Source organism: Populus euphratica, unplaced genomic scaffold (assembly GCF_000495115.2).
Source record: "Populus euphratica unplaced genomic scaffold, PopEup_1.0 scaffold28.1, whole genome shotgun sequence".
NCBI classification, from domain to species: Eukaryota; Viridiplantae; Streptophyta; class Magnoliopsida; order Malpighiales; family Salicaceae; genus Populus; species Populus euphratica.
The window spans coordinates 1,247,977-1,274,554 of NW_011499862.1; the positions used below are offsets into that span (position 1 = coordinate 1,247,977).

At 33.6% G+C, this 26,578-nt stretch overlaps 4 protein-coding genes across 6 annotated transcripts; 1 reads left to right on the top strand and 3 right to left on the bottom strand.

Moving 5' to 3' along the window:
- Positions 1–1,147: 1,147 nt before the first annotated feature.
- LOC105125114 (probable pectinesterase/pectinesterase inhibitor 21) lies at positions 1,148–3,043 on the bottom strand. The gene is made up of 2 exons (XM_011025416.1): positions 1,947–3,043; positions 1,148–1,845 (listed from the first exon to the last, which is right to left on the bottom strand). Exons 1-2 carry the CDS (start codon positions 2,980–2,982, stop codon positions 1,148–1,150), a joined length of 1,734 nt encoding a protein of 577 aa, XP_011023718.1. The 5' UTR covers positions 2,983–3,043.
- An 8,394-nt stretch (positions 3,044–11,437) lies between these two features.
- Positions 11,438–11,848, top strand: LOC105125251 (uncharacterized). The gene has a single exon (XM_011025616.1). The coding sequence runs from the start codon at positions 11,438–11,440 to the stop codon at positions 11,846–11,848; it is 411 nt and encodes a 136-aa protein (XP_011023918.1).
- Positions 11,849–14,715: 2,867 nt separating this feature from the next.
- LOC105125118 (putative pectinesterase/pectinesterase inhibitor 22) lies at positions 14,716–16,693 on the bottom strand. The gene is made up of 2 exons (XM_011025421.1): positions 15,668–16,693; positions 14,716–15,576 (listed from the first exon to the last, which is right to left on the bottom strand). Exons 1-2 carry the CDS (start codon positions 16,620–16,622, stop codon positions 14,906–14,908), a joined length of 1,626 nt encoding a protein of 541 aa, XP_011023723.1. The 5' UTR covers positions 16,623–16,693; the 3' UTR covers positions 14,716–14,905.
- Positions 16,694–20,592: 3,899 nt separating this feature from the next.
- On the bottom strand, positions 20,593–23,997 carry LOC105125117 (F-box/LRR-repeat protein 3-like). 3 transcript variants are annotated; one of them, XR_842184.1, is made up of 8 exons: positions 23,302–23,997; positions 22,840–22,965; positions 22,631–22,735; positions 22,140–22,539; positions 21,853–21,982; positions 21,476–21,770; positions 20,685–21,062; positions 20,593–20,653 (listed from the first exon to the last, which is right to left on the bottom strand). XR_842184.1 is itself a non-coding variant. In XM_011025419.1 (7 exons), exons 1-7 carry the CDS (start codon positions 23,938–23,940, stop codon positions 20,817–20,819), a joined length of 1,941 nt encoding a protein of 646 aa, XP_011023721.1. In that variant the 5' UTR covers positions 23,941–23,997; the 3' UTR covers positions 20,621–20,816. The 3 variants fall into 3 exon arrangements, 2 of the variants coding, with proteins under 2 accessions (XP_011023721.1, XP_011023722.1); XM_011025419.1 differs by having other exon boundaries at positions 20,621–21,062; XM_011025420.1 differs by lacking the exon at positions 20,593–20,653 and having other exon boundaries at positions 20,912–21,034.
- Between the last annotated feature and the right edge of the window lie 2,581 nt (positions 23,998–26,578).

Consider the following 26,578-nt stretch of genomic DNA (forward strand, 5'->3'; position numbering starts at 1 on the left):
GAAGATGACGAGGCTGACATTGACTGATGGATTGATTACGGTTTGGTGATTGTGAGATTTGAAAAGGCGAAGTCAGTTTTTGGCGTCGTCGTGTGCTTCCCTGTGAAAACTGAAAAGTGGTGAGATTTTCTATTTTGAGTTAATTATGGTATTAGAAATAATTATTTAATAATATTATAAATGTATCATATTATTTAAAAATAAAATCTAATTCTTATTAATATAAATTGATTTAAAAATACTCCTTGTTATAATAAAAAAATAATTTTCTATTTAGAATATGATTTCTTTATTTATCAATTCTCCATGTCCCACCTAATTCTCATTTGGAATCATGAAATTAACTATAGAATTAAATTATAAATATCTTTAAAAATATAGAAATTATATACATACATTTATATTTCTTGAAGTCGCCAATTATATTTTTTTCAATAAAAAAAAAGAATTAAGTTATACAGTTCAATGTTTTGATATTTTCAAACCAATTTCCTCTCCTTAGGACTAGGGTTTGTTTTTTTTTTTTTTTCAATGTGATCTTCGCAGCTTCTCCTTAATTTGAACATGAAATAATAATGCAGGAAATAAACCAATAATCACTTGACAAAGTGCATCAATGGCTCGATTTCTCTTCTTAAGAATCAACAAATCAAAAAATTAGTTCAAATCATTTGAAGATTTGATATTTTTCGAGTTTTGTGGTATGGATACTGTATAAAATTCATAGCAGACATTATTTGGATACCTGAAAATGATCATTTTGTCCATCTATCATAGACAGGTAAAAACTCTCTTAATTTTTTTTTATGACTCTACATTTTACATTTTAATTTAGGCAATTAAATGATAATTAATTAGCAGTACTTAATCAATTTAATCAATGTTTTAGCTAGAGCATTACTTGTAAATGAGAAGAAGAAAAAATTTGTTTTTCATCTGCAATACTTGAAAAAAGATCAATGGAGAGGGAGAGGATTAATTAATCTAAATCAATGATTTTTGTCACTAATGATCAATGGTAGAATTTGGTTTACGTCTATTCACGGGGAGCATTAATTGGCATTAAAGACAAACAGAGATTGTTAAAATTTGAAAGAAGAAGAAGAAAAAAAAGAAAAACTCTCTTAAATCAATCCCTTTTTGAAGCTTATTTTCTGACCAAGAAAGGTGTGTAGGGGATCCCGGTGGCCTTGATCCAGGAATCACCCTTTAGGAACCTTCCTGGTGTGAAATCCATGGCATGTTGACGGTTGATGGTCTTGATTCCATTCCACTTCACACGAAGATTCTTGCTAGAACCAGGACCGTAGTTGTTGAACTCTGTGTACCAACAAGTCTTGAGTCCGAAAGTTCCGAGCCAAGGCAACCATCCTTCGGGTTGGATGAGATCGTCGATAAATGACTCCATGATGATTGTTCTTGAGTATTCCTTCCATGGACGGCCGAGGTATGACTTGAATTGTTTTCTTTCAGGGAATAGGTCAGGGTGAGCTGTGATAGTGCTGTTTTGGATGATAAGAGCTGATGGCTGCCTCCTCATTTTCCTGCCTTGAGCAGTCACAATGCACTGCTGGTTTTCCAATGGCTTGCGGACCAAGAATTTGCAGTTTTGGAAGACTGCAGAAGCATCACCGAAGACGAAGTCAATGGTGCCGGAGATGCTGCAGTCTCGGTAGAACTGACGTTTGGCATGTGTGTATAATGTATCCTGGTGTCCGTCCATTGAGCAGTTGTAGAAGACAGCGTAATCAGCCGAAACTCTCAACGCCACAGCCTGATGTTTGATGGCACCAGCATTGTTCTCGAAACCAATATTCTTGGCCACAAAGTTATCTCCGAGGACAGCTGCAGGCAATTCATGAAATTCCAGGACATATATAATAGTGGAAATGTGTTAGATTTGGGAAGAACATAGAGAATTCTCAAAATAGACCAGGCTTACATACCTACTGTTGCGGTGTGGAAAGTGTTGATTCCATCAACAAAGTTCTTGTTTCCGATGATGCGAGTATTTTCCCTGCCATCTCCTATCACCACCAAGTTAATCATGCCCTTACTGATCTCAAGGTACTCTTGATAAACTCCTGCCTTTATGTGTAACACAAAGGCCTTTTTGCTCTTGATGGGAACATGTTTCAATGCTTCTCTGATAGTTGAGAAATCTCCACTTCCATCCTTGGCCACAACAATGTCAGCCTTAATCTTCGAAACGGGTGCAGCTAGGAGCCTGCGGGTTCCAAAGTCAGTCCACGTGGGGAATTGATCACCATGGCCAAGAACAGGTAGATCGTCTTGAAGAAGGCGGCGGTGGGTGAAACTTTCCAATGAAGGGATTGCGGAAGAGATCCCGGAAACGATGTCAAGGAGATTGGCGCTAAGCTCCATGCCCAGCTTCATTCCCTTCTTCATTTTCTTTCCAGCATCAGTGGTTGTGTTTTCAAACCCGTCCAAGCAAGTCTCTTGATATGTGATGGAAGCACTAAGCCAGGTCTTAACATCTGCCATCAATGTCTCTAACTCACTAAGATCAAAATCCGTTACTTTGTTAAGAGATTGCTTGAGCTCACCAGCAGACATGTTCATAAGCTCTTTGCAGCTCTGAAGAGCCCCTCGGGTTCTTGCATCCTTTGAGAGTTCCTCCAAAAGCTTTGATTTCTCGGAAGCCTCATTAATTTGCTTCTCTGCAATCTTGAATGCTATTTTGATCAACTCCTTAGGATTGGTGGTGTTTCCAGCAGCTTTTTGGAGGCTTTCTTCACATGTTTTTCTGTAATCAGTGGGCTGGCAAATTGCTTTGACGGCTTTCACCGAGGCAGAAACCTGACTAGTGCTTTTATGACTGCTGCCATTGAGGTCGTCATTACCGTCATTGTTAAGGCCAACGCCAACGGTCACAGCTACAACCATAGCTACCAAGAGCATAGAAGAGACGCCGATAATGGCCAATCTCCTCTTTCTCTTTGAATCATCCCCGGAATACATTTTTATCGAAAAAATAATAATATTTATAGAGAAATAACTTTCAATATTAAGAAAGGAAAATAAAATGCTCAATCTGATCACTCTCTTTTCCTTCCTTCTGTTTTCTTTTAGCTGCTAAAGGCTCAAGAAAGAGGGGTAAAGCTCAGTTAACTAGCCTTCCCCTTAATTTGAAACCTGAAAGACCGAGTTGAAGTGATCTTAGAAAGAGGAATATATATTTATAAGAGACTTGAAGAACGATAGGCTTCCAAAGTTGGTCAAGTCTGTTACAAAATTTGAGGCACAGAGGACAAAGAGACAACCAGAGACAAGCTAGAACATTGTCGTTGTTTTCTAAATATGGAGCTTCACCGCTTGAAGTTTCGAGGAACATTTTTATTGGTATTTCGTCTTAATTTTAGGCCATTGACCACTTATCTGTAGCTGTTCTAATGATGGATAAATGGTTGGTAAATGCTCGTACTCTACCATCTAGCATATACACCATCCATATTTTAAGAAAAAATAGTCTGTTTATTTTTAAACTTAGATGCACGCATTGAGCTTATCTGTTTGCTATATGCTCCAGTGGTCAATTCTGAGGTCATATTTTAGCATTGCTCTATAGTACATGGCAACTCAGTAGCAACTGACAGAAAGAATATGTTGGTGTTATGATGCAGAGCTTCATTGTATGAACCGAAAACTCAACATTTCTATTACAAGAATTGAAAACCCTTACGTGCACACTTGAATGTTCTTGCAGAATTTATAGCCGGAAGAGCAATGAAAAAGGTTATTGAATTAACTGGTATTAATTTGACATGTCACTAGAATATTCTTTTTTTAGCAGGACAATATGTCTGAAATTAATTTCAATTCAACTCGAATAGTTTATTATAGAAATTCAACCCATGCTTGCAAAATAATTGAAAGGTGATCTCTTCAGAAAAATATTTCTTCTTATCAGAACAAACTGCATCCTAACATTTGATACCTGATAGGTTCCACTGGGGCTAATGCCGCGCTAAGTGATTGAATTTGAAGACAGTGACTTAAATTCTATCAATAATTATGTCTGAAAAAAGAAAAGAAAAAATTCTAGATAAACCATCAAACATAAGGCACTCCTGTTGCTGTCTGATCCTGGACCGATGTTATTGAATTCTGCATAATAAAGCGTGCTGAGGAGCAAAATCTTCAGACCATGCTGCTCAACCGGCTTGTTCCATCAACTTATTAATAAACGACTGCACGTAAACAGTTCAGGATACTCCCTGCATGGCCTACCTAGTTATGTGTTTGTAGTACCATTACCTGAGGCCTAGCCATCAGCGGCCTCAATGACACAATCATGTATCCAAGTGCCAGTGCTTTGGTTAGGATCAAATCCGCCTTTAGCATTTATGGCAGTGTACTGTTTGTCCAGTGGAAATCGCGGATAAATCTGCGCAATCCTGGAACACATCTGCTGCGTTACCAAATATGAAACCAAACATCCCCTGTATATATGTGGTTTCTTGGTCTCCTTTAGAACTCCATTTATCAGCTTGATTTCTCACTGCCTCTTCCTGGTTCTAATGTTATATACATATATATTGTTAGGTATGCGATCAAAGTTCCACGTTAGTTAGAAATGGGGAGGATCAAGGATATATAAGGATGAACAAATATCTTCATTGGTATGAGGCCTTTTGGGTATAACCCAAGAGCAAATCCATGAGGGTTTAGGCCCAAAGTGGACAATATTATATCAATGTGGAGATAAGTGGTGTTCATAATCCTTACAAATGGTATCAGAGCCATGCCCCAGAGTTAGCCATGATGGATGAATCCTCAGAATGCCAAACAAAAGGTGGTGGGCCCTAATTAAATCACGATGTGATCCATGGATCAGCTCTATTGGATAGGCGGTGTGCTCCGGATGTTTCATGGACGTGTCCTGACCCTAACACGATGAAGTAGAGAGAAGTAGAGAATGAAAAATCCTAGTTGGTAGAGAGTGGATGGATAAATAATCATTTGAGGAAAGGCTCGATGGTCCTTTGTTCGAGGGAAGGATTGTTGGATATGCGACCAAAGTCCCACATTGGTTAAAAATGGGGAGAATTAAGGGTATATAAGGATGGACAAATATCTCCATTGGTATGAGGCCTTTTGGGTATAACCCAAGAGCAAATCCATGAGGGCTTAGGTTCAAAGTGGACAATATCATACCAATGTGGAGATAGGTGGTGTCCATAAGTCCTTACAAGTGCCATTGGTATGGGGCCTTTTAAGTATAATCCAAGAGCAAATCTATGAGTGCTTAGGCTCAAAGTGGACAATATCATACCAATGTGGAGATAGGTGGTGTCCATAAGTCCTTACAAGTGGTATCAGAGCCTTTTGATTGGTGTTGTTAATACACAAAAGTTATTCGTGTATACGGTTACTATTCACGTCTACGACACTATTCACGTCTACGACACTATTCACCTATATAGCATTATTCATCTATACGATATTGTTTACATTGTTACTGTTGGTGTATATAGAAAAGAAGTGTGGTGATTAAATACAATCAAGAAGTTCTGTCTAAGGAGATTGGGTTTTAAACGGGACCGTTTGTGACCCCTCCAATCTTTCTTGGGAACTTACTTAGTGAAGTATTATTCACATGATACTATTTATATATACGTTGCAGATCAGTGAAACAGTGATAGTTGAATAGATCTCGGTGAATATAATGACAGCAAAGTACGAGATTGAGAGGTTTAAAGGGAGCAATTTCTCACTATGGAAAATAAGAATCAAGGCAATTTTAAGGAAAGACAATTGCTTAGCAGCAATTGGAGATTGACCCGAGGAGATCACTGATAATACAAAATGGAATGAGATGGATGGCAATGTTATTGCTAACATACATTTAGCATTAACCGATGAAGTATTATCAAGTGTGGCGGAGAAGAAAATAGCTAAGGAGATATGGGAGACTCTAACAAAGCTATACGAGTCTAAGTCTTTGCACAACAAGATTTTCTTAAAGCGGAGACTTTATACCCTTCGAATGGCAGAAACCACGTCGATGACTGACCACATCAACACAATAAGAACTCTATTTTCATAACTCACTACGTTGGGTCAACAAATAGAGGAAAATGAATGTGCATAACTTCTACTTCAAAGTCTTTCTGATTCATATGATCAGCTTATTATCAACTTGACAAATAATATCCTCTCAGACTATTTAGTCTTCGATGATGTTGCAGCTGCTATCTTAGAAGAAGAAAATAGGCTCAAAAATAAAGAAGACAGAAACAGTTCAAACCAAGCAGAGGCATTGTTGGTGTCAAGAGGAAGATCAACGGAGCGTGGCTCCAGTGGGAGTCAAAGGCAGTGGAGGTCCAAATCAAGAAGTAAGAAGACTATGAAATGCTACAACTGTAGTAGAAAAGGGCACTTCAAAAAATATTGTTGGTTTAAAAAAGGTATAGAAAATATTGTAGAGTCATCAAAACCTCAAGGATATGTTGCAAGCACCTCCGAAGATGGAGAGGTTTTATATAGTGAAGTAGCAACAATCTCTACAGATAGAGAAGAGCTCACTAAGGTCTGGCTAATGGATTCAAGAGCAACATGGCATATGACTCCTAATTAAGATTGGTTTCATACATATAAACCCATCTCTGGAGGTAAAATGTTCATGGGTGACAATCATGCTTTAAAGATTGTTGGTATTGGCACCATCAAATTGAAGATGTATGATGGCCTAATTCGTACTATTTTAGAAGTGCAACATGTGAAAGACTTAAAGAAGAATCTTTTGTCCATAGGACAATTTGATAGTCTTGGCTGTAAGATTCGAATAGATAATGGAATTATGAAAATCATCAAAGGAGCGCTGGTGGTTTTAAAGGCAAGAAAGACAGTTGCAAATATATTTGCTTTAATATGAGAAACACATCTTGAGGTAGAAGCATCAATCGCATCAGCCAATCCTGCAGAAGAGAAGACAATGATGTGGCATCAAAAACTAGGTCACATGTCAGAGAAAGGTTTAAAGGTTCTCTCTGATCAGAAGTTACTCCCTAGGCTTACAAAGGTTACTTTACCTTTTTGTGAGCACTGTGTTATAAGTAAACAACACAGGTTAAAATTTGGCACATCAACAACTAATAGCAAATACATCTTAGACCTTATTCACTCTGATGTTTGGCAAGCACCGGTTGTATCCTTGGGGGGAGCAAGATACTTTGTATCATTCATATATGATTTCTCTAGGAGATGTTAGGTGTATCCAATTAGAAGGAAGGCAGATGTGCTTGCAGTCTTTAAAACTTTCAAAGCGCGGGTGGAACTTGAATCTGAAAAGAAGATCAAGTGTTTGAAGACTGACAATGGAGGAGAATATATTAGTGATGAATTTGATAACTTCTGTCAACATAAAGGTATCAAAAGGTAGTTCACAACGGCATACACCCCACAACAAAATGGAGTGGCAGAGCGGATGAACAAGACTCTATTAGAAAGAACAAGAGCAATGTTGAAGGCTGCAGGTCTAAGAAAGTCATTCTGGGCAGAAGTAGTCAATACCGCCTATTATGTGATAAATCGATCTCCATCAACTGCAATTGAACTGAAGACACTAATGGAGATGTGGACTGAAAAACCAGTTGATTATTCTCGATTGCATATATTTGGAAGTCCTGTGTACGTGATGTATAATACACATGAAGTTAGCAAACTGGATTCAAAATCCAGAAAATGTGTATTCTTAGGATATGCTGATGGAGTGAAGGGGTATCACTTGTGGGATCCCACTGCCCACAAGGTGGTCATCAGTAGAGATGTCATATTTGCAGAAGGTAAAATGCAAATGGAGGAAGATAATAGCATTTTAAAAGAGACTACAGCAGTCCAGATGGAAAATACTTAAAATAATACTTCTTTTGAAGCTGCATCAGATCATGAAGAGTAAGAACAAATAGAGTCTGAAACTCCTGAAGTTCGGCGGTCGACTCGTGAAAGAAGACCACCGGTCTGGCACTCAGAATATGTTACTAAGAGTAACATTGCATACTGTCTTCTAACAGGGGATGGAGAGCCATCAACTTTCCACGAGGCTATCAAAAGCACAGATGTATCTATGTGGATGACAGCAATGCAAGAGGAGATTGAAGCTCTGCACAAGAATAATACTTGGGATCTTGTTCCACTAACACAAGAAAGAAAGGCCATTTAAATAAATAGGTTTACAAGATAAAGCGTGATGGTAACGATCAAGTGGAGCGCTATCGTGTAAGATTGGTGGTGAAAGGATATGCTCAGAAAGAAGGAATAGACTTCAACAAGATATTTTCTCCGGTGGTAGGACTCACTACAATTAGAGTAGTCTTGGCAATGTATGCTATATTTGATCTTCACTTAGAGTAGTTAAATGTGAAAACTGCATTTCTTCATGGAGAACTTGAAGAAGAAATTTATATGCTCTAATTAGAGGGTTTTGCTGAAACAAGTAAGGAGAACTTGGTTTGCAAGTTGAACAAATCTCTATACGGTCTCAAACAGGCGCCGAGGTGTTGATATAAGAGATTTGATTTCTTCATAATTAGCCTTAGGTACAATAGACTCAGTTCAGACCATTGTACGTATTACAAGAGGTTTGAGGAAGATGATGTTTTCATCATTCTGTTGTTGTACGTGGATGACATGTTGGTGATAGGCCCCAACAAAAGTCGAGTCCAAGAATTAACGACACAATTGGCTAGGGAGTTTGATATGAAGGACTTGGGACTAGCAAACAAGATTTTAGGGATGCAAATTTACCGAGATAGAAGTAAGAGGAAGATTTGGCTTTCTCAGAAGAATTATTTGAAGAAGATCTTGCGACGCTTCAACATTTAAGATTGTAAGTCAATTTCCACCCCACTTCCTATTAACTTCAAATTATCCTCTAATATGTCTCCTAGCAATGAAGCAGAGAGGATGGAGATGTCTCGAGTACCGTATGCATCAGCAGTGGAAAGTTTAATGTTTGTCATGATATGTACAAGACCAGACATTGCACAAGCAATGGGAGCTGCGAGTCGATACATGACCAGTTTCATTTTTTTTTGTTTTCTTTTTGCTCTCTGTCTCTCTGTTTTTTCTTCTTTTTTCTTATATCCTTCTCTTTTTCTCCCTCTTTTCTTTTTTTCATCCTCTAGTGGCCTTCTTTCTCCCCTATATTTATAAGGAAGAAAGGAGGCCTACATTCTTGCCCAGTCAATGGCGTAGGGGTGAAACGTAGTTGAGGTGGTCACTGTTCAGCTGCTCTTCTACCATCCTAGGGACGCCTCGTTCCCTAACTTTAACACGTAGGACGTTTTACAGGTGGAAAGGTCCTTAGTCAGCGTCTTTTTGAGTTATAGGAGAAAGGGAAGGTAGTGAAAACAGGAAAATAAAACTTTCTTCTTTCCCTGTTTTTTACATGTCTAGGGGAAGAAAAAAGGTTAAGTGCTATTCAAAATAGCACCGTTTTAGGCTCTCTTTTTTTTTAACAGTGTATGAAACTATGTTGTTTTTGACAAAATGCGTCTTTTATTTAAAAGAAAAGGATGACAAAATGTGTTAAAATTCACATTGGTTTTCAATTTGAGATTTGTTTAGTCGAGTTCTCAATTTCAATTTTTATTGTAAAAATTAATTTAATTGCATTCTTATAAAATTCAATCGTCGACTCTGAAGTTGGCTAGCCACCTTTTCCAAATTGATTTTTGGTTTTGGATTTATGCAATTTAACCCTCAATTGCTCAATAAACTTTTTATTTTTTCAATTTGACCCCTGATTCTGTTTTAATTACAACCCCTCTATTTACGTGTCTTTTCCAATTTGGTCCTTGGTTTTGGATTTTTTCAATTACATTTCTAATTGGCCATCAAATTTTAATATTTATATAATTAAGCCTTGATTTGATCAAATTAATTCTCATAAATTATAACTTGATCCAAAAACTTTAATTTCTTCCAATTAAAACCTAAATTGACTTCAAAATTAATATTTATTGTAATCATATCCCCCATAAATTCAATTAAATCTTCAATAAAATTTAATTGAGTTCATAAATATCTGATTTTAGGTTTTTCTTTCTCAAATTGAATTTTCATTGTCAATAGAGCTCTCATCAGTCAATAAAATATCGTTAAATTTTAATATTTGTATTTTTGAACCTTCTCAACCAATTTTTAACTATTTTTTAGCGTCCTATCATCTTTTTTTTCATTGTTAATTTTTTTAACATATATTTTTTATTTTTTATTTTTTTATATTTTCTCTTTTTTTTTATAGAAGGATCTAAAAATAGATTACAACACTAACACTACTAAAAATGCAAGAAGGGGATGGTTGATTAGACTTACATATAGGATCATACATAAGGGAGATTATCAAGTACTATATGATTTTGAATAATTCATTATTGTAATTTATTTTTATAATTGTTTGGTTATATTCCTATATATTGTGTCATAGAATTTTATTTTATTTTTGTTGGCTTTAATAGGCTTAGCTTATTGAGATTATTTTTCAAAATGATCATTAAGATTTCAATATTATCTTTATATATAGATATCCAAGTCATGAAATTTTTTTATTAAAATCGCCATGAATTTGAGGGGATATATTGAGGAAACATGGAGGAAATCGAAAGTAAATATTTAGTTGATAAATTGTCATTTATTAATTGTGCTAAGGATATTTATAGCATGCAGCAGTTCCTCTGAATCAAATCTTAATTGATTTTATAGTTTTATAGCAGAATATTGACTGGTATTAATTTAAGTTCTTAGTGAACTTAAATCTTGATGCATAAAAGATCACAAAATATGATTTTAACATCGTTTCTCTTATTTTTTTAAAAGTTTTTTATGTAATTGTTTTTCCAAATAATAAATAAGGATATTCTGGTGTAGAAGGAAGGTTTTGGTCGGGTTTTAAGACTTTTAGATAATTTCTATATATAATTCTATATTTTCTCATGAACCCTAATTAACATTTAAAATGAGATCTTTAACAGAAAAACTAACAAATCAGAATAGCTGCAAAAGGAAGTTAAAAATCAGCAAAGATTAGCCGAGTAAAATTAACCTTATTACAGCTATAAAAACATATAAGAAGAAGGCATTCAAAACTTTTTTGTCCAATCACTGAATCCCATGCAAATAAATCTATCCTTACCACACAGCAACAGACCATTGTATTCCCTAGCAGCTCATAGGTTCATGTTGTTGGCCTTTGTTTCCGGTTCAAAGGCAGCAAATGCTCCCTCCAAATTAATGCAAGACATTTGCAAGGAAACCGCAAAATCCCATGGCTCGTATGATGATTGTGTCAATGCCCTTGAATTGGATCCCACAGCTGATTCTGCAGATATCAACAAACTCGCTACAATTAGTCTCCAGTTAGGAATTTCCAATACAGCTGATACTCAAAATTACATAAAGAAACTACTTAAGAATGCCCCACCTGAATCACAAGAAACCCTCAACACCAGCTGATTCTGCAGATATCAACAAACTCGCTACAATTAGTCTCCAGTTAGGAATTTCCAATACAGCTGATACTCAAAATTACATAAAGAAACTACTTAAGAATGCCCCACCTGAATCACAAGAAACCCTCAACACTTGCTTGTCCTCTTACGTAGCAGCCACTGCTTCATTCAAAAGTGCACTGTCGGAGCTAGGTGAAGATCCTCTTTCAGCCAACTACGATAGCTTGGTTGCCGGTGATGATGTCCAAGCATGTGAGGATGAACTGGCGAGGAACAAGGCTCAAATGCCTGGAATTACAACCAGAAACAACTATGGAAAGCTTTATAGTGCGATTGCATTTGTTGTCACAAATCATCTGCCACGGATATCTTAACATCATGTATAATCGTAAATGATTATTCATGGTGTTCAATCCGAATTCCAAAGAATAAAGATAGATGCTCAAATTCTACTAGTTGTTATTTTTGTTATTGTTATTGAAAATAAACTTTAAGACATGGGTTAAACAATACTGTTCACCCACGCAGTGAAGAACGTCTCATATTTCACTATGGATTGTGGACTGCGAGGTAGTGATATTTCTTGTTCATCAAACTTTTTTATTAAGTGGGAAAACACTATAGCTTCCCCACGGCTTTTAATTTTCCCCATTTTCCATGCCTTTTACTTTCCCCCTTATTTCCCCATTATTATTATTATTATTATTATTATTATTATTATTATTAAATTATAACATATATATATATATATATATTTTAATTTTTTAATTTATTTTTTTATGCTTTTATGGTTTTTTTTCTTTTTTTCTTTGTGTATTTTTCTTTTGATGAATTGTTTTTGTTTAATTTAGTTTGTTACTGGTAAAAAAAAACATTTTATTTAGTTATCAAACTTTCATGACACGGATCCCGAGTTTGATGGATTAACCTGGTTTGATGAGTTAACCTATAATTTTATTTTTTTTGTTTTTTTCTTTTTAATTAATTTTTTTTGTTTAGTTTAGTTTGTTAATGTTAATTTTTTTCTATTTAATTATCAGGTTTTCATGACACGTATCCCGAGTTTGACAGGTTAACCCAGTTAATTAAGGGTTAATCCATCTAAGGTTTGATGGGTTAACCTGATTTGAAGAGTTAACCCAATTAATTCAAAAAAATTTTCTTTTTTTATTAGTTTTTTTTCTTCCTATTGGTTTTTTTCTTTGTTTTTTTATAAATTAATCTATTAATTATCATACTTTTATGACACGACCTTGCATCCAGATGCATATCCAAAGCTCTTGGGTCCAGTGTTGCAATCAAACTCACTTAAACTTGAGTTATACAAGTTTAATATTATTATTAATATTTTAAATATTACTCTTGGGTCAAGCATTACAGTTAAACCAAAGGTTCTTGAGTATATTTTTGAAAAAAAACATAACACTCTTAGATCTTAGACTTTTTTGATAATTTTTTATGCAAGAAAAAAATTTGTGGCTTATGCCTTTGTTTCTTTTTTCTTCTTTTTTTGTTTTGTAATTATTCTTTTAATTGAGTTTTTTAATATTAAATTTATTCTGTTTAATTATCATACTTTCATGACACGGATCTCAGAATTAACGAGTTAACCCAGTTGATTCAGATTGTTTTTCTTTTTCGTCATTAGTTTTATTCTTCAGATTTTATCTTTTAATATTGTATCCAGTCCATGGTGAAAAAACTGATACCTTTATTTTTTTTTATGTCTTTCACTATTGACTGCACAGTACAATCCACAGTAAAAAACTGATGTCTTTTTTTTTTTTTTTTTTGTTGATATTAAATTTTTTTTCTATTTATTTATTAGATTTTCATGACACGGATCACAGGTTTTGATGGGTTAACTCAGTTAATTTAGATTTTTTTTTCTTTTTCTTCATCAGTTTTTTTTTTCATTTTGGTTTTTTTTTCATTGATCTATTTAATTATTACACTTTTATGACACAACTTTACATCCAAACTCATATCCAAAACTATTGGGTTTAGTATTACAGTCAAATCTACTTAAACTTGGGTTTAGTATTACAGTCAAACCCACTTAAACTTAGGTCATTCAAGTTTAATGTTATTATAAATATTATTTTTGGTTCGGGTATTATATTCAAATCCAAGACTCTTGGATATAGCTTTGCAAAAAAACCAAACACTTTTAAATTTTAGTTTTTTTTTAATATTTTTTATATAAAAAAATTGACCTGTGACATTGCGCGGGTCATATAACTAGTATTTCATCATTAGTTTTGTTTTGTGTTTTTTCAATTGATAGTATCTAATCATTGCATTTCTTTTAGATATAAAGGTTTTGTTTTAGATTTTAAAACTTCATCGTGGAGCAATTTAATTAGATATGCTCTCAATTTTTAGCATTAAGATAGAATTAAGAGTCTAAGGACCAACTTAATGAGAAAAGAAAAGAAAACGCATGGTGGCCAAATTTCAAACTCACATGTAAAATTTATATTTAGTCCCCATATTCTATGTTGATTTTCTTTTAGATCCCTAAAGTTTTTAAATTTTTTATTTTGATTCAGAACTTTATTTTGTTTATCGAGATTGGAGCTATAATGCATTATAGTGTTGCAATGTGTTGCAAGCGCAACACTATAATGCATGGTTCTTGTTGAGATTGGAGCTAACAGGACATTCTTGATGCTTGAGGATGATGTTGTGTATTGAAGCCCATCCAAGCAAGTTTCTTGGTTGGTCAAAATCGCACTAAGCAAGGTAAATCATCAGCTTGGCAACCTTAAAGGCCATCACCAGTACTAGACGTCAGAGTTTCTATTATCTCTGACATTTAAATCTGTGTTTTCTTGAGCTAAGCACAGGCAATCTTCAAGGGAAAGAATGGTGGACTTATGCATTGTTGAGGGAAGCCTTGAGTGATATTGAACAAGACCTAGAAATTTTTTAGCATGTGACAGATCGTTGAAGGGAAATCTTAGCATAGTCCTGTATGGTTCCAGGCTTATTATATGGTAAAGAAGATTTGCAAAAATAAGGGAAGCGTGTGCTGTCGCAAATGGTATCCCGTGTGTTAACGATGGATGAAAACGAGATTGCAAGAGAGGGTGAAGAAAAGAACATGAGGAAAGAAAGCATGCAAAGGTTCTTCAAGAGCGAGGTTGCGTTTATTTTACATGGCTTGGACAAATTATGCAAGCATGGTCGAGTAAACACTTTTTTTTTCTTTTCTTTTGGTAAAAGAACAAACACCAAATTTAACATTAAGTTATATTCCTTGAAATTAAAATTTAATCATAGTCAAACTTACACATTAATACGGGCATATTGGATCCCAACTAGCTGGACATGGCCAGGTGTGACCCCTAAATTGCAATCCAAATACAAATTAAATATAGATAGAAATCAAACACTTTGCTTCAAAACCATGTGCTATGTATGCTAGCTTAACTGCCCAAGCCTACTGTGAACCTGATGCCGGTGGATGGCAGCCATGACATGCCATCGATGAACTGCGCCACCGTAAAGAATTTAGCTGTGCGAGCATCCTGAATAATGTGGTAACCAGGCCATTTGACCCGCCCAGATAGTAATGCTCCAGGGCCACGGTTCTTATACTCACCATACCACAACGTGCCTAATGCAAAGTTACCATACCACTCTAGCCACCCTCTAGGCTGGACCAAAGCACTCATGTATGTGTTCATAAAAACTGTCCTGGAATATTGCTTCCATGGCCGCCCTAAGTATGTTGGTTGCGAGGCAAAGATGTAGCTGTTTTGGATCGAGAATCCGGTGCTTTGATGAGGGTTTTTCCTTCCCTGAGCGGTGATTGTAACCTTCTGTAGTGGTAGTGGCACTCTAGTGTAGATCTTGCATTCTTGAAACACAGCTGCACCATTGCCAAAGATGTAATCTATGGTTCCGTGGATTTCGCATTCGCGGTAAAATTGGCGGAGGGAGTGGGCATAAAGGGTGTCTTGGTAGCCTTCCATGCTGCATCGGTAGAAGGCGGATTGGTCCGAATCAACTCGAAGGGCCACAGCTTGATGGTTTAATGGTCCAGCCGTGTTACTAAATGTCATGTCTCTTGCTATGAATCCCTTCCCAGAGACCGCTGCAAGCAAAAAATCATCACAGAAAAAACATCAGCATGTAGAGCAAAAACAAGCAATATAAACAGCATGCACAAATTTCCGAGTACTCACCCACAGTAGCAGTTCTAAAGGTAGTCCATCCTTGCATGAAATTGCGATTGCCTGTGACCACGGTCTTCCCAATACCATCCCCAACGAGCATGATATAAGATTTCTTTCTCTTCATGTCAACATTTTCTCTATAAACTCCCTTCTTCACATATATGATATATCTTCGAGTACTATAACTTGGAGCTTCATTAATGGCCTCCGTAATGGTACGGTAATGACCGCTACCATCGAGGGCCACAATTGCATCTACGTGCATACCAAGAGAACTACCTTCCAGAAGCTCTTGATCACCTTCTGTCATCCATTCTGGGAACTTATCAGAACTTGACTTTGTAGTAGTTGCATTATCATTTCGTGTAGGTTTAAAGGGTAAGATATGCAACTGAGTATACAAACCTAACACATTATCAATTAGTTGTGTAACTTGTTTTATGCTTCCACTGATAAAGTTCTCGAGATGTCGATCTGTGCCTTCAAATCCTTCAAGGCATGTATCTGGGTTACTTAATGCAGCGCTAAGCCAAGCTTTCAAGTTTCCTTCATAATGAACATTCTTCATGCCTGCTCGGATTTTGTTCATCTCCATTAAGGACCATGCTAACTCAGATACAGAGAAATCGAGAAGTTCTTTGCAGTCCTCGATCGCAACTTGTTCGCGATAGCTGATAGACAAAGAATTGAACTTTGTAATCGTATCGATGGCTCGCCTCGCTTCATCGAGCGTAGCTCTAAGGGCAGCATGGATGATTGACTGTGCAGTAGGAGGACCACTCTTTTGAAGCTCAGCTTGAAAATTTGACAGGCATGAACTCAGGTTTTCAACATGACTACAAGCCCGCAAGATCAAAGCTTGTGTATTTAATTCTTGTTGATCTTCTGCTGGGATTACATTGGACAAAGCTTCAAGGGAAGGTAGAAGGAATACAATAAAAAGAAAATTAGCTAGGGCCATCATGTGGGCAATTAAAGATGAGGAGAAAGGAGATGCTTGAGTGATTTTTTTAACAGAACTTTTATAGCAGAGGGAATGTGGGATTTGTTAGCTTTCAAGAGAAGGGCTTTATCTGTTAAGTTTCAAAAGATACCTTCCTGCATGCCTTTTCCTTGGACGAAGTTCAAGTTATGCTTACTTCTGAGGGCACGGTTTTGATATTCCTTAGGTACTTTTCCCTTGATAGTTAAGTATAATGCCTCTCTGTACGTGGGATTCCTAGACTGTTTGCTGCACTTTGCAAATTTTGCAGTGTGAACAAGCTCAGGGATGATCCCACTCGCTAATTAGAATTTGAAGCATAATGAGAATAGGAGTGCTACACGTGTTGGCATGAAGATTCCGACTTCTCTTTGTTCCAAAGAAAGAAGATTCTGAATGCAAAATCTTGCGTCTGCAAGTCCAACGTACAATGTCGTAATGAGCTACCCTACAAAGAAAAAAAGGAAAAAAAAAGAAGTGGCTCACACCAAGAATGGAGCTAAAAAAATTTACTATCCTTTGTTATAATATTATAAATATATAAAAATTATTTTTTAAAATCAATTATTAATTTTTATATATAAATTTATCAAATTAATAATAAAATTTCAATCCAAATATATAACACAAAATATAAATAAAATAAAATTTAAAGTATATAAAATTAAAAATAAAAATAAAATATACTATTAAAATTGCATTTTTTGATGTTTTGTAGCATAAAATTCATCTATGATCGAATTCAAATCATTATTTTCAACAAATTCTCGTTCAATATAAATCATCATAGAATCCATTAAGAATTATTTTTTCATTCTATTGCAAAATATATTTTTAACATGTTTCATAGCTGAAAACATCCACTCTGTAATGGTAGTATAGGCAAAGTCAAAATAAGATGAATTAACTTGTCAATTAAATTATAATACAATGACTTATTTGTTTCAGCTAACCCTTGATATAATTCAAAAATAGTAAATATATTTTGAAAGCTCTTATAATAAATCACATCAATCTAACAAATGTTCTAGTTGAGATTTCAAATAATACATTTCTTCTTCATTGAAATCTTCATGATAAAAATTTTCAGCAAGTTTGGAAATAGTATTAACTTTAAATGATTTAAAGTTATCCTTAAATTCTAAAGCAGAGTTAAATACAATTTATATTTTTTTATTTGAATTATTTTATAGAATTTAAATTTGTTTTCAATTTGATACCCTTTTTATTTCTCAATTTATTGGATTTGATTTTTATTTTTTTATTACTATTTATTTTATTTAAAAAAAATTATGATTTTATCCTTCATTTTTTTATTTTTATGATTTTTAAATCTTGGCAAGTTTTTAAAATTAATATATATATATATATATATATATTATTTCATACTTTAACATTGATCTGGCTTTTTAGTTGAGCCTAAATCTAGGATTTAACGAGTTGAAAATTTAAAACATTAACCTAGATTTAATAAATTTATTAGAATTTTATTTTTTAAGTTTATTTTTTTATCAGTTTTATACTTCGATATTTAATTTAAGTTGTCTTTTTAAAACTTGAAAAAAAACTCAAAAATTAATTTTTTTTTAATTTACTATGATAATTGAAATTTTTATGAAAAATAATTATAAAAATAATTTAGTGGTCGCCAAAAAATGTGATAGAACTCCATTTGCTTTTTGGTCTGTTAAAACCAAACTTAATAGATATTTTATTTCCTAATTTTTGTTCTTAAAAGCATGCTTTTCAATTAACTGTGTATTTTTATAATTTTTTTCTATTTGGGCTACAGCTCATCTCAGCCCTTTAAATACTTTTTCTATTTTGGCTACATCTCATCTCAGCCCTTTAAATACCTCCGCCCTTTGCTCGCACGAATGGAGCACAAATCATGCAAGGATTAGGAAGAACCCAAAAAAGGGCTAGCATGCAGGAAATCATTTGCAGCTTAATATTGTTTTTGTGTTAAAAAAATTAAAAGATTTTTATTTTTTATTTTTAATTAATATTCTTTTAATTTTTTTAAATCAATAAAAAATAATTTTTAAAAATTTTTTAAATTTTTTTTAATATATTTTTACCTAAAAAACACTTTAAAAACAATAATTACCATATATCTAAATGCCAAAAAGCTAAAAGACATAGGAAAAAAAAAAACTTTTAAAAATACTGTGCACACATACTAAAATCACAATTCTTTGTGACGCCGCAATCTTTTTTTTTTATCTTCCAGAGAAAAGAGAAAGAAAAATGAGAGGAATATAAATGTGGGTAGTTTGGTCCTTTTGCATTATTTATTAGTCATTAAATATTTAATCAGGAATATATGTGATTTTTTATATTTTTATAAACAGTAAAATTATTTAATAAAAATATACTTTTTTTCTAAGGTATTTTAAATTTTATATTTCTTAAAATATAGTTAAAAGATGATTTTACCATTGAAATCAAGAAAAAATAAAGCAAGTGCTTTCACGCTAGTTTTTTGGTTAATTCCATAATCATGGAAATCTAGTCTTTTTAGCTTGATTAATTAATATTTAAATTTAAAAAGTTATTGGCTGTTGTTGTCTATGTACCTGGACATAGGAGGCAACCTCCGAATAATCAAAAAAAAATTATTGTTTTATTAAAAATATTATTATATCCTTTTTTTCTCCTAGTATTGCATGTTATGTCGCAAATGGGACATTCCCCCCTTTTTTTTTCTTTCGTGCCCTGAAAAAACGTAAGTTGATTTTTTTTATTTTTAGTATTTTAATTTTAATTTTAAATTTAATTTTAAATTTAATTTTAAATTTTTTTATTTTTATTCTTAATTCATAAAAATATATTTCTTTTCAACTTCTTCAATTTTAATTTATCATATATTATTTTTTATTTAGCTCTTATTTTTTTAATTTTAAAGTTTTTCCTTTGTTTTTTTATAAAAGTTTTTTCAGTTTTTAATTTTAACTTTAATCCAAGTCTATGGTGTTATTTTTTTTAATCTAGTTTTTATTTTTTTTATTTTTTTATTAAAACTATTTTTCTTTTCAATTTAATCCTATAGTTAAAAATTTATAGTTACCCTTTGATTTATTTTTTATTTGATTTTCACCTTTATTCTTTTAATTGTTATTTTTTTATTTTTGATATTTTTATGTAATTGATTTTTTTTCTAATTTAATCTTTTAATATTTAATTTGCTGAAAATTGAGTTTCATAATTTTTTTCCAAGTCACAAATTTAAAAAATTAGAGTGGGTCGATATTTTTATTTGCTTTTTTTATTTTTTGATTTCTCTGTTCAACATTAGTTTTTTGTAAAAAAGTCATCCTTCTATTAAGTTAGTTAAGTTAGTTTATGTCTTATTACTAATGTCATGATTTTTTAAGATTAAAAATAAAATTATTTTATTTTTAATTTTATTCTTAAATATTTAATTTTTTTAATTGGTTTTTAAAGATAACATGTTAACTAGAGTTAACTTGAATCTTTTTATTTTTTATTTTTTTAGTTTATTTTTTCAACTTTCCCACTCAATATTTTTTTTATTGTAAATTTTATTTCATTATTTTTCTAGTTTTACCTTCTACACCGTGAGTCTCAACTCAAGAACACAACTCAAGAACACGATCATGACTTTTTATTATTCACATAGGTTGATTTTAGCTCTTTTTTATTTTATTTTTAAAATATCAATTTTATTTTTTAACATTTATTTTTTAAAAAATTAATTTTCATGTATTTTTTCACTGTTTTTTATATTTAATTTTTTATTTTAATTATCTTTTAATTAAATATCAATTTATTTAATTAGAGCATGGTCAGTTAGGACTATTCATAACATTTGGCTATTTTGGAAACAACATTCAGCATTGCATATGAAATACATCACTCTCATGGCTTGTCGAGGGTGTCAACACGCGATACAGCAGAATTGAGCTTTCAGTCAGAAAAAACTTCTCCATTTCCAAATGCTTTTTATATTACCATTGTTGATCTCACCAGTCAACTTCAACTTATTATTACTTGAAGTCTTAGACAGAGTGATTAAAGTACACCCTTCCAATTATGAACGACATGTTCTACAGGCCATGAAATACTTCATGACAGCATGAAATAAGATACATCACGTGATGTTATAAACCCTGAGACGGCATAAAGCCTTTATAATGCTCTCCTAATACTGTTCTAATCCCATCTAATTCTGCAACCTCTGGCGTGCAAAATCCCCAGTACTTCAGAGGAGAGTAAGAAACCAAGAGCAGCAACTAGCTTGACCTTCTTGATTCGGACACAGCAGGCTCTAAGTGCAAGGTCGAACCCCTCCACCGAAACATTCCTGAGGTGAACCAGATCTGCGTCTTGCAGGCGTGTCAAATTTCCCATCACCATGCATAATGCCATGTCTGTGATGGAACAGTAGCTCAAATTTATCTGCCACCATTAATATATTTCAGTGTTTTAGCATGGAATTCTCAACCTTAACACCCAAAATACAATAAATTGTGCCGCTAATTGGAAAAAAGAAAGCAAAACCAGACTATAAATTCTTTAGCATAATAAACAGACAGCTCTATTCAATTTTGGTCAAATACCTTGTGTTCCATGATAAATAGTTATTCTTTCACTTCTCATTCATTTCAATATCCTGATTCCCCAGACCCCCGTAGAATAAAAACCATATCCTGATTCCCCAGACCCCCGTAAAATAAAAACCACTATGTCATTTATATGTCCTGTTACCTCCTAGATGAACTGCTTCTATGCATTTTTATTTCTCCTATTCACACATGAAAGAATAATACTTCAATAGATACCAGTCCCAATTGGATGTCCCAATTCAATACCTGTCGCAAGTTCCGTGAGTAATAGGAAAGTGCCCAAAACCCAGTATCATCAACTTTCCCGCAATGTTTTAGGTCCAAATATGTCAGTCTCTTACACCTGATCACCAATGCTGTCAAACCCACGCCTGTAATTTTATCAAGCGCTCTCAGCTCCAGGTCAGAGAGTTCCTCCAGATAGCCAAGAGACTCCATTCCTTTGTCTGTGACCTCAATGCAGTATGACAGGTTCAGCTTCCTTAACTTCTTGCAGCCACTTGATAAAGCTGCTAAACCATCATCTCCGATGCCCATACAGCTGTGTCCAAAAAATACATAAAACAGTCAACTCACACTTCTAATAGGGAGGAAAATAACAATAACTATTTGGCTTAAATTACCGGTATAGATCAAGTTCATGAAGCTGTGAACAATTGGAAGCAATATAAGAAAGTCCTGTATCTGATATGTTGGTGCAAAGCCCTAATTTCAAATATAGAAGTCTGGAACATCTAGAAAGGCGTTCAAGCCCTGCAGATCAGAAGTGCACTAGAATATCAAATTTAACTACAGAAGCAATAGAACATTTGTTAGAAATAGATTCAAATCAAATTACAAATAACAAAGTCATCAAATCAACTGTGTAACAAAAGATTTACATGACAGAACTCATATCCTGAAAGCTTACCTCTGTCATTTATGCCAAAACAGTCAGTGAGATCGAGCTCTTCAAGTAGTGTGCAATGTGATCCAAGCTGTTCAAGACTCTTCTCAGTGATCATATTACAAGACTCTAACTTCAGGCACAGAAGGTTCCTACAAGAGTCTGCAATAGCAGAAATTGCAGCATCGGTTATGGAACGGCAACATGTTAAATTGATGGTCTTCAAATTGACACAGCCAGATACCAGCTGCATAATTCCCATATTGGTGACACCTGTGCATTTGCTCAACCCAATTTTGATTAAAGACCTGCAATTATTGCTGATTGTCTGGAAAACAGTGTCAGAAACTCGAGCCCCGTCAATTATGATGGCGTTCAGATTCTTCAATTCCTGCATGCACTCAACAAAGTTTGCAGACAATTCCTGCAGGCAAGACCAAGGATCAGATTTAGTTCATTTTACCTGAAAAGATATTCAATTTTAAAAAATCAACAGATTGTTAGCATTGACTTACTGAAATGGTGTAGCCTGCATCAATCTGTAGAAGACCATTATGTCCACTAATCAAGGCATTTAACCCAGATGAACTAACACAATCACACCTTGAAACATCAACTTTCTGCAACCAGCAGAACATACGAATCTCGATAAATTAAGAATTCATTACTTCAATTATACAAGCTTAAATTCTAAATCATTCCCATCACATTGAAAGTATGGTACCTGTAGTAAAGGGCATCCATTTTCAAGAAATTGCAATCCAACATCATTCACTAAAGGGCATCCCACCATAGCCAAATCCTCCAGCTTTGGCAAAGCAGCAATAGAACGAAGCGAGTCGCTTGTCACCTGAAGCCAACCCACTCAGCTATCGAATTACATTACATGCATCAACACAGAATTGATCTAGTGCATTGCAGAAAACGCAACAAGAAGAAGAAAAAATGTCCATATTCACTCAACATGTATCGTATACTATATTTTGCCTCACAGAAAGGAAAATGTTAGAAATTCAATAAAAAAAAAATTCACATTTCCCCTGCTTTTATCTACTTATAAACCCAAATTTTCCAGTTTCTACATTTTCTCATGAAACAAACTGTGATCTTATATCTCTAAGGAACCTTGCAAGCTAAAGTAGATCAAATGAAAATGCAACATCAAATAAGTGATTATCAAACAAACCTTGAGATAAGAAACATCTAGAAACTTCAACTCCAAGCACTTCTTACACAAAAGCTCAACACCAAGATCACTTATCTCCATACACCACTTCAAACTCAACCTCACCAATCTCCCACACCCAACAACAATCTTAGCCAATCCAACATCACTAACTCCTAAACACTTATCCATCCTCAACTCCTTCAGTCCTCCACAACCTGATATGGCTGCTGCCTCCCTATCACCAAACCCACAACAATAAGACACATCAACACTCTCCAAACCCTTACAGGCACCCACCAACATTTCCAATCCCGCAAACTTCAGCCCATTAGCCCTACTCAAGTTCAAAAACTTCAAGTTCCTTGCCCACATCGAGTGGTCAACACGATGTAGTAACAATATTATGGTTCCATCCTCGATACATGGACAGACTGATAGGTCTAGCGTGTGGAGATTGGTGTAGTTCTTGAGGAGAGTCGGTAAGAACTCGACATGAAGGACGCGTAGAGTTTTGCGTGTGATGGAGTCAACTCGATGGAATTCTTTGCAAATGAGCCTCCATATCTTGCGATCTGAGTCTTGGACGAGTTTCTCATTGACCCGAATGAGTAAATCTTCTGTTAAGACGGAAAGTATTGGTGTTGATTGAGTTGACATTGATTTGCACGATTTGCAATAACCAAGAATTTGCTTTCTTCGAAAAAAAAACTTCAAAAAAAAAATGAGTTTTTTTCTTCAAACAGAACACTGTACGTGAGCAAGAATTTAGATTCTTGCCATGACGAGCAGAGGTTGAGGTTGCAATAACATTGATTTGAAGAACTCGTAAGAGAAGGATTGTCTTCAGCGATGGAAAAAAATCCAGTTTCCGAGCAAGTTTTTTCTTTCTAAAGAAAGCTTGTTTATTTGAGGAAATTAAGGTTTGAGTTTTCTTGGGAATTTTGAAGGAGATAAGGTTTGTGGGGTGTTTTGGATTTTAGAGGTGGTGGAGGTGTTTAGGTAGGGACAAAGAGGAAGAGGAGGCGGAGGTGGAGGAGAGGGTGATGGGTGGGTTTAGAGAGGCTTCGAGAAAGGCTGAGACAAGTCTTGAAGATCCAAATCATTTTCTTTTTCCGGTGACTGACCGATCAGGGTTTCCGGAAGGAAAGGAAAACCGATGAGGTTGGTGGTGATGTAACAGTTGCAGAGGAAAATGGAAAATGTTTGTGTTGTAGTGGAGAAGATGGAGGAGATGGTTCCGTGTACGGCTGACCACTATAGCGAAATATTTCCTTGATTGGGGTATCGAATACGAAAACTTTGGTGGGTCTAGAAGTAGAATTTTCTGGATTTGAGTCATTTGACTCACCTAATGATCGGATTTGTTAATTGAGCAAATTATAGTTTACTCCTTGTAATTGGAGAAATTGATAAGTTAATCCTTTTGGATTTTGATTTAAATATGCCCCCATATTAAATCTATATAATTTTATATTTCTATATATATTAGTTAGCGGTACGTTTGTTTGTATGTTTGTCAATCGCAGTTGGTTGCATAAACAAATGCGCATTTAATTATTTTGTTGATTATATGTTATGTGTTAAACTATAAACTATAAAAACAAACTCAAAAAATTAAAAACTCTACTATCCCAATACATTAATTGACAAGCACATCCCTAATTTTTATAATACATTAAAGTGTCTTTTGTCATTGTAGCCAAATTTAATAAAAAAATTTAGAACAATAACATATGTTATAAAAATATTAAAAAAATAATAGATTTTGTAAACAAATACTACTGGGAATAGGGTTGTTTAACATATACTATAGTTAACTCAGAATTTATAAAGATTCAATAGCGATAAGATTTGTGATCCAATAATATAAAAGATAAGTTGATGTGGCATGAAAAAGAAAGAAAGAGGGAAAAAAAGGGTTATCAAAGCTTTGTTTATTATTATTATTAAAAACAATTTAATAAAAAAAAATTAAACACCATAAAATAACATTAAAAGAGATCATAATTGACCAGAAATTTTGTTAGGGATCAATTTAGAATTAGCTATGATATTATGGGATAATATTCCAATATATAAATAGAATATTCAATATTCCCATTAAGATGTTTATAACAATAACAAACATGTAAAAAAGGATCCATGGTATGTTACTAGTGACCCGTATATTATTTTCATTTTCTTCTTCTTTTTTTTCATCACATCATTTTATTTCTCTTCTTTCTTTGTTACTTGTTCTTGAATTTTTTATATCCATTAAATATTCATTAAAAAAATTTAGACTGATTTTTATTAACATTAATTTGCAAAGAAACAAATATTTTAAAATACAACAAAACAATTATTATTGTACAAACTGATAATAAAAAAAGGTGAGTGTATTATAAATATGTTATTTATCAAATACTTTCTAAAGTAATTCTTCCATAAATTTCACAAAATAATTCTAAATTGGATGCATTTGGACATGTTTACAGCCAGACAAGAAAGATAAGAGTATTTTAGTAACTGAAAGGTACAGAAAGCGGGCAAAGTTTTCTGCACTAACGTAAGAGCCGTCCCCACTGTTTCCTGCCGTACGATGGGGGCAGGATGGAGAGCATCAGGGATTACAGGGACGCGTGTTGGGTGCAGATTTGATTCAGGAAAAAGTACACAAAAGCAAACTTGAGTTTTTGGTAAACTACTTTTTGACCCCTGAAATAAAAACATATTCTATTTCAACTCCTATAGTTTGGAATAGTCAAGAAATCCCAATAGTAGCTGTGCTTGGGATTGATTTTTAAGAACCAAGGTTTGCATCCAACATTATCAACTTGAAATACAATAAAATTAAAAAAACAATACAAACTTAAGCCATAATTATAAACATGTACAATGCACAACTTGATAAATTTTTAATTTTTTCTAGCTTTTTTTTCTTATTTGAGATTTTCGTACACATTATAATAATATGATTTGGGTAATAGACTATAAATATTTCAAATAATGGCTTAAAAATCATATTCATTAATTAATTTTTAATTATCAATTTGAAATCATATTTTCAAAAAAGTTTAGAGTTATAACAAGCCAGATTTTATTATTAAAAAAATATATAGTATTCACATCAAAATATTTTAAAATATTAGAACTAAAAAGCTTTCTTGCTTGTATAGTTCGAAATCTAAATGCTCCTTAATGCGTTATATTATTTTTAAGTTAATATATGAAAAATATATAAATACAAAATAATATGATTTAATTACATATATTACTAACTATTTTAATATAAATACAACCTCAACTGTATATT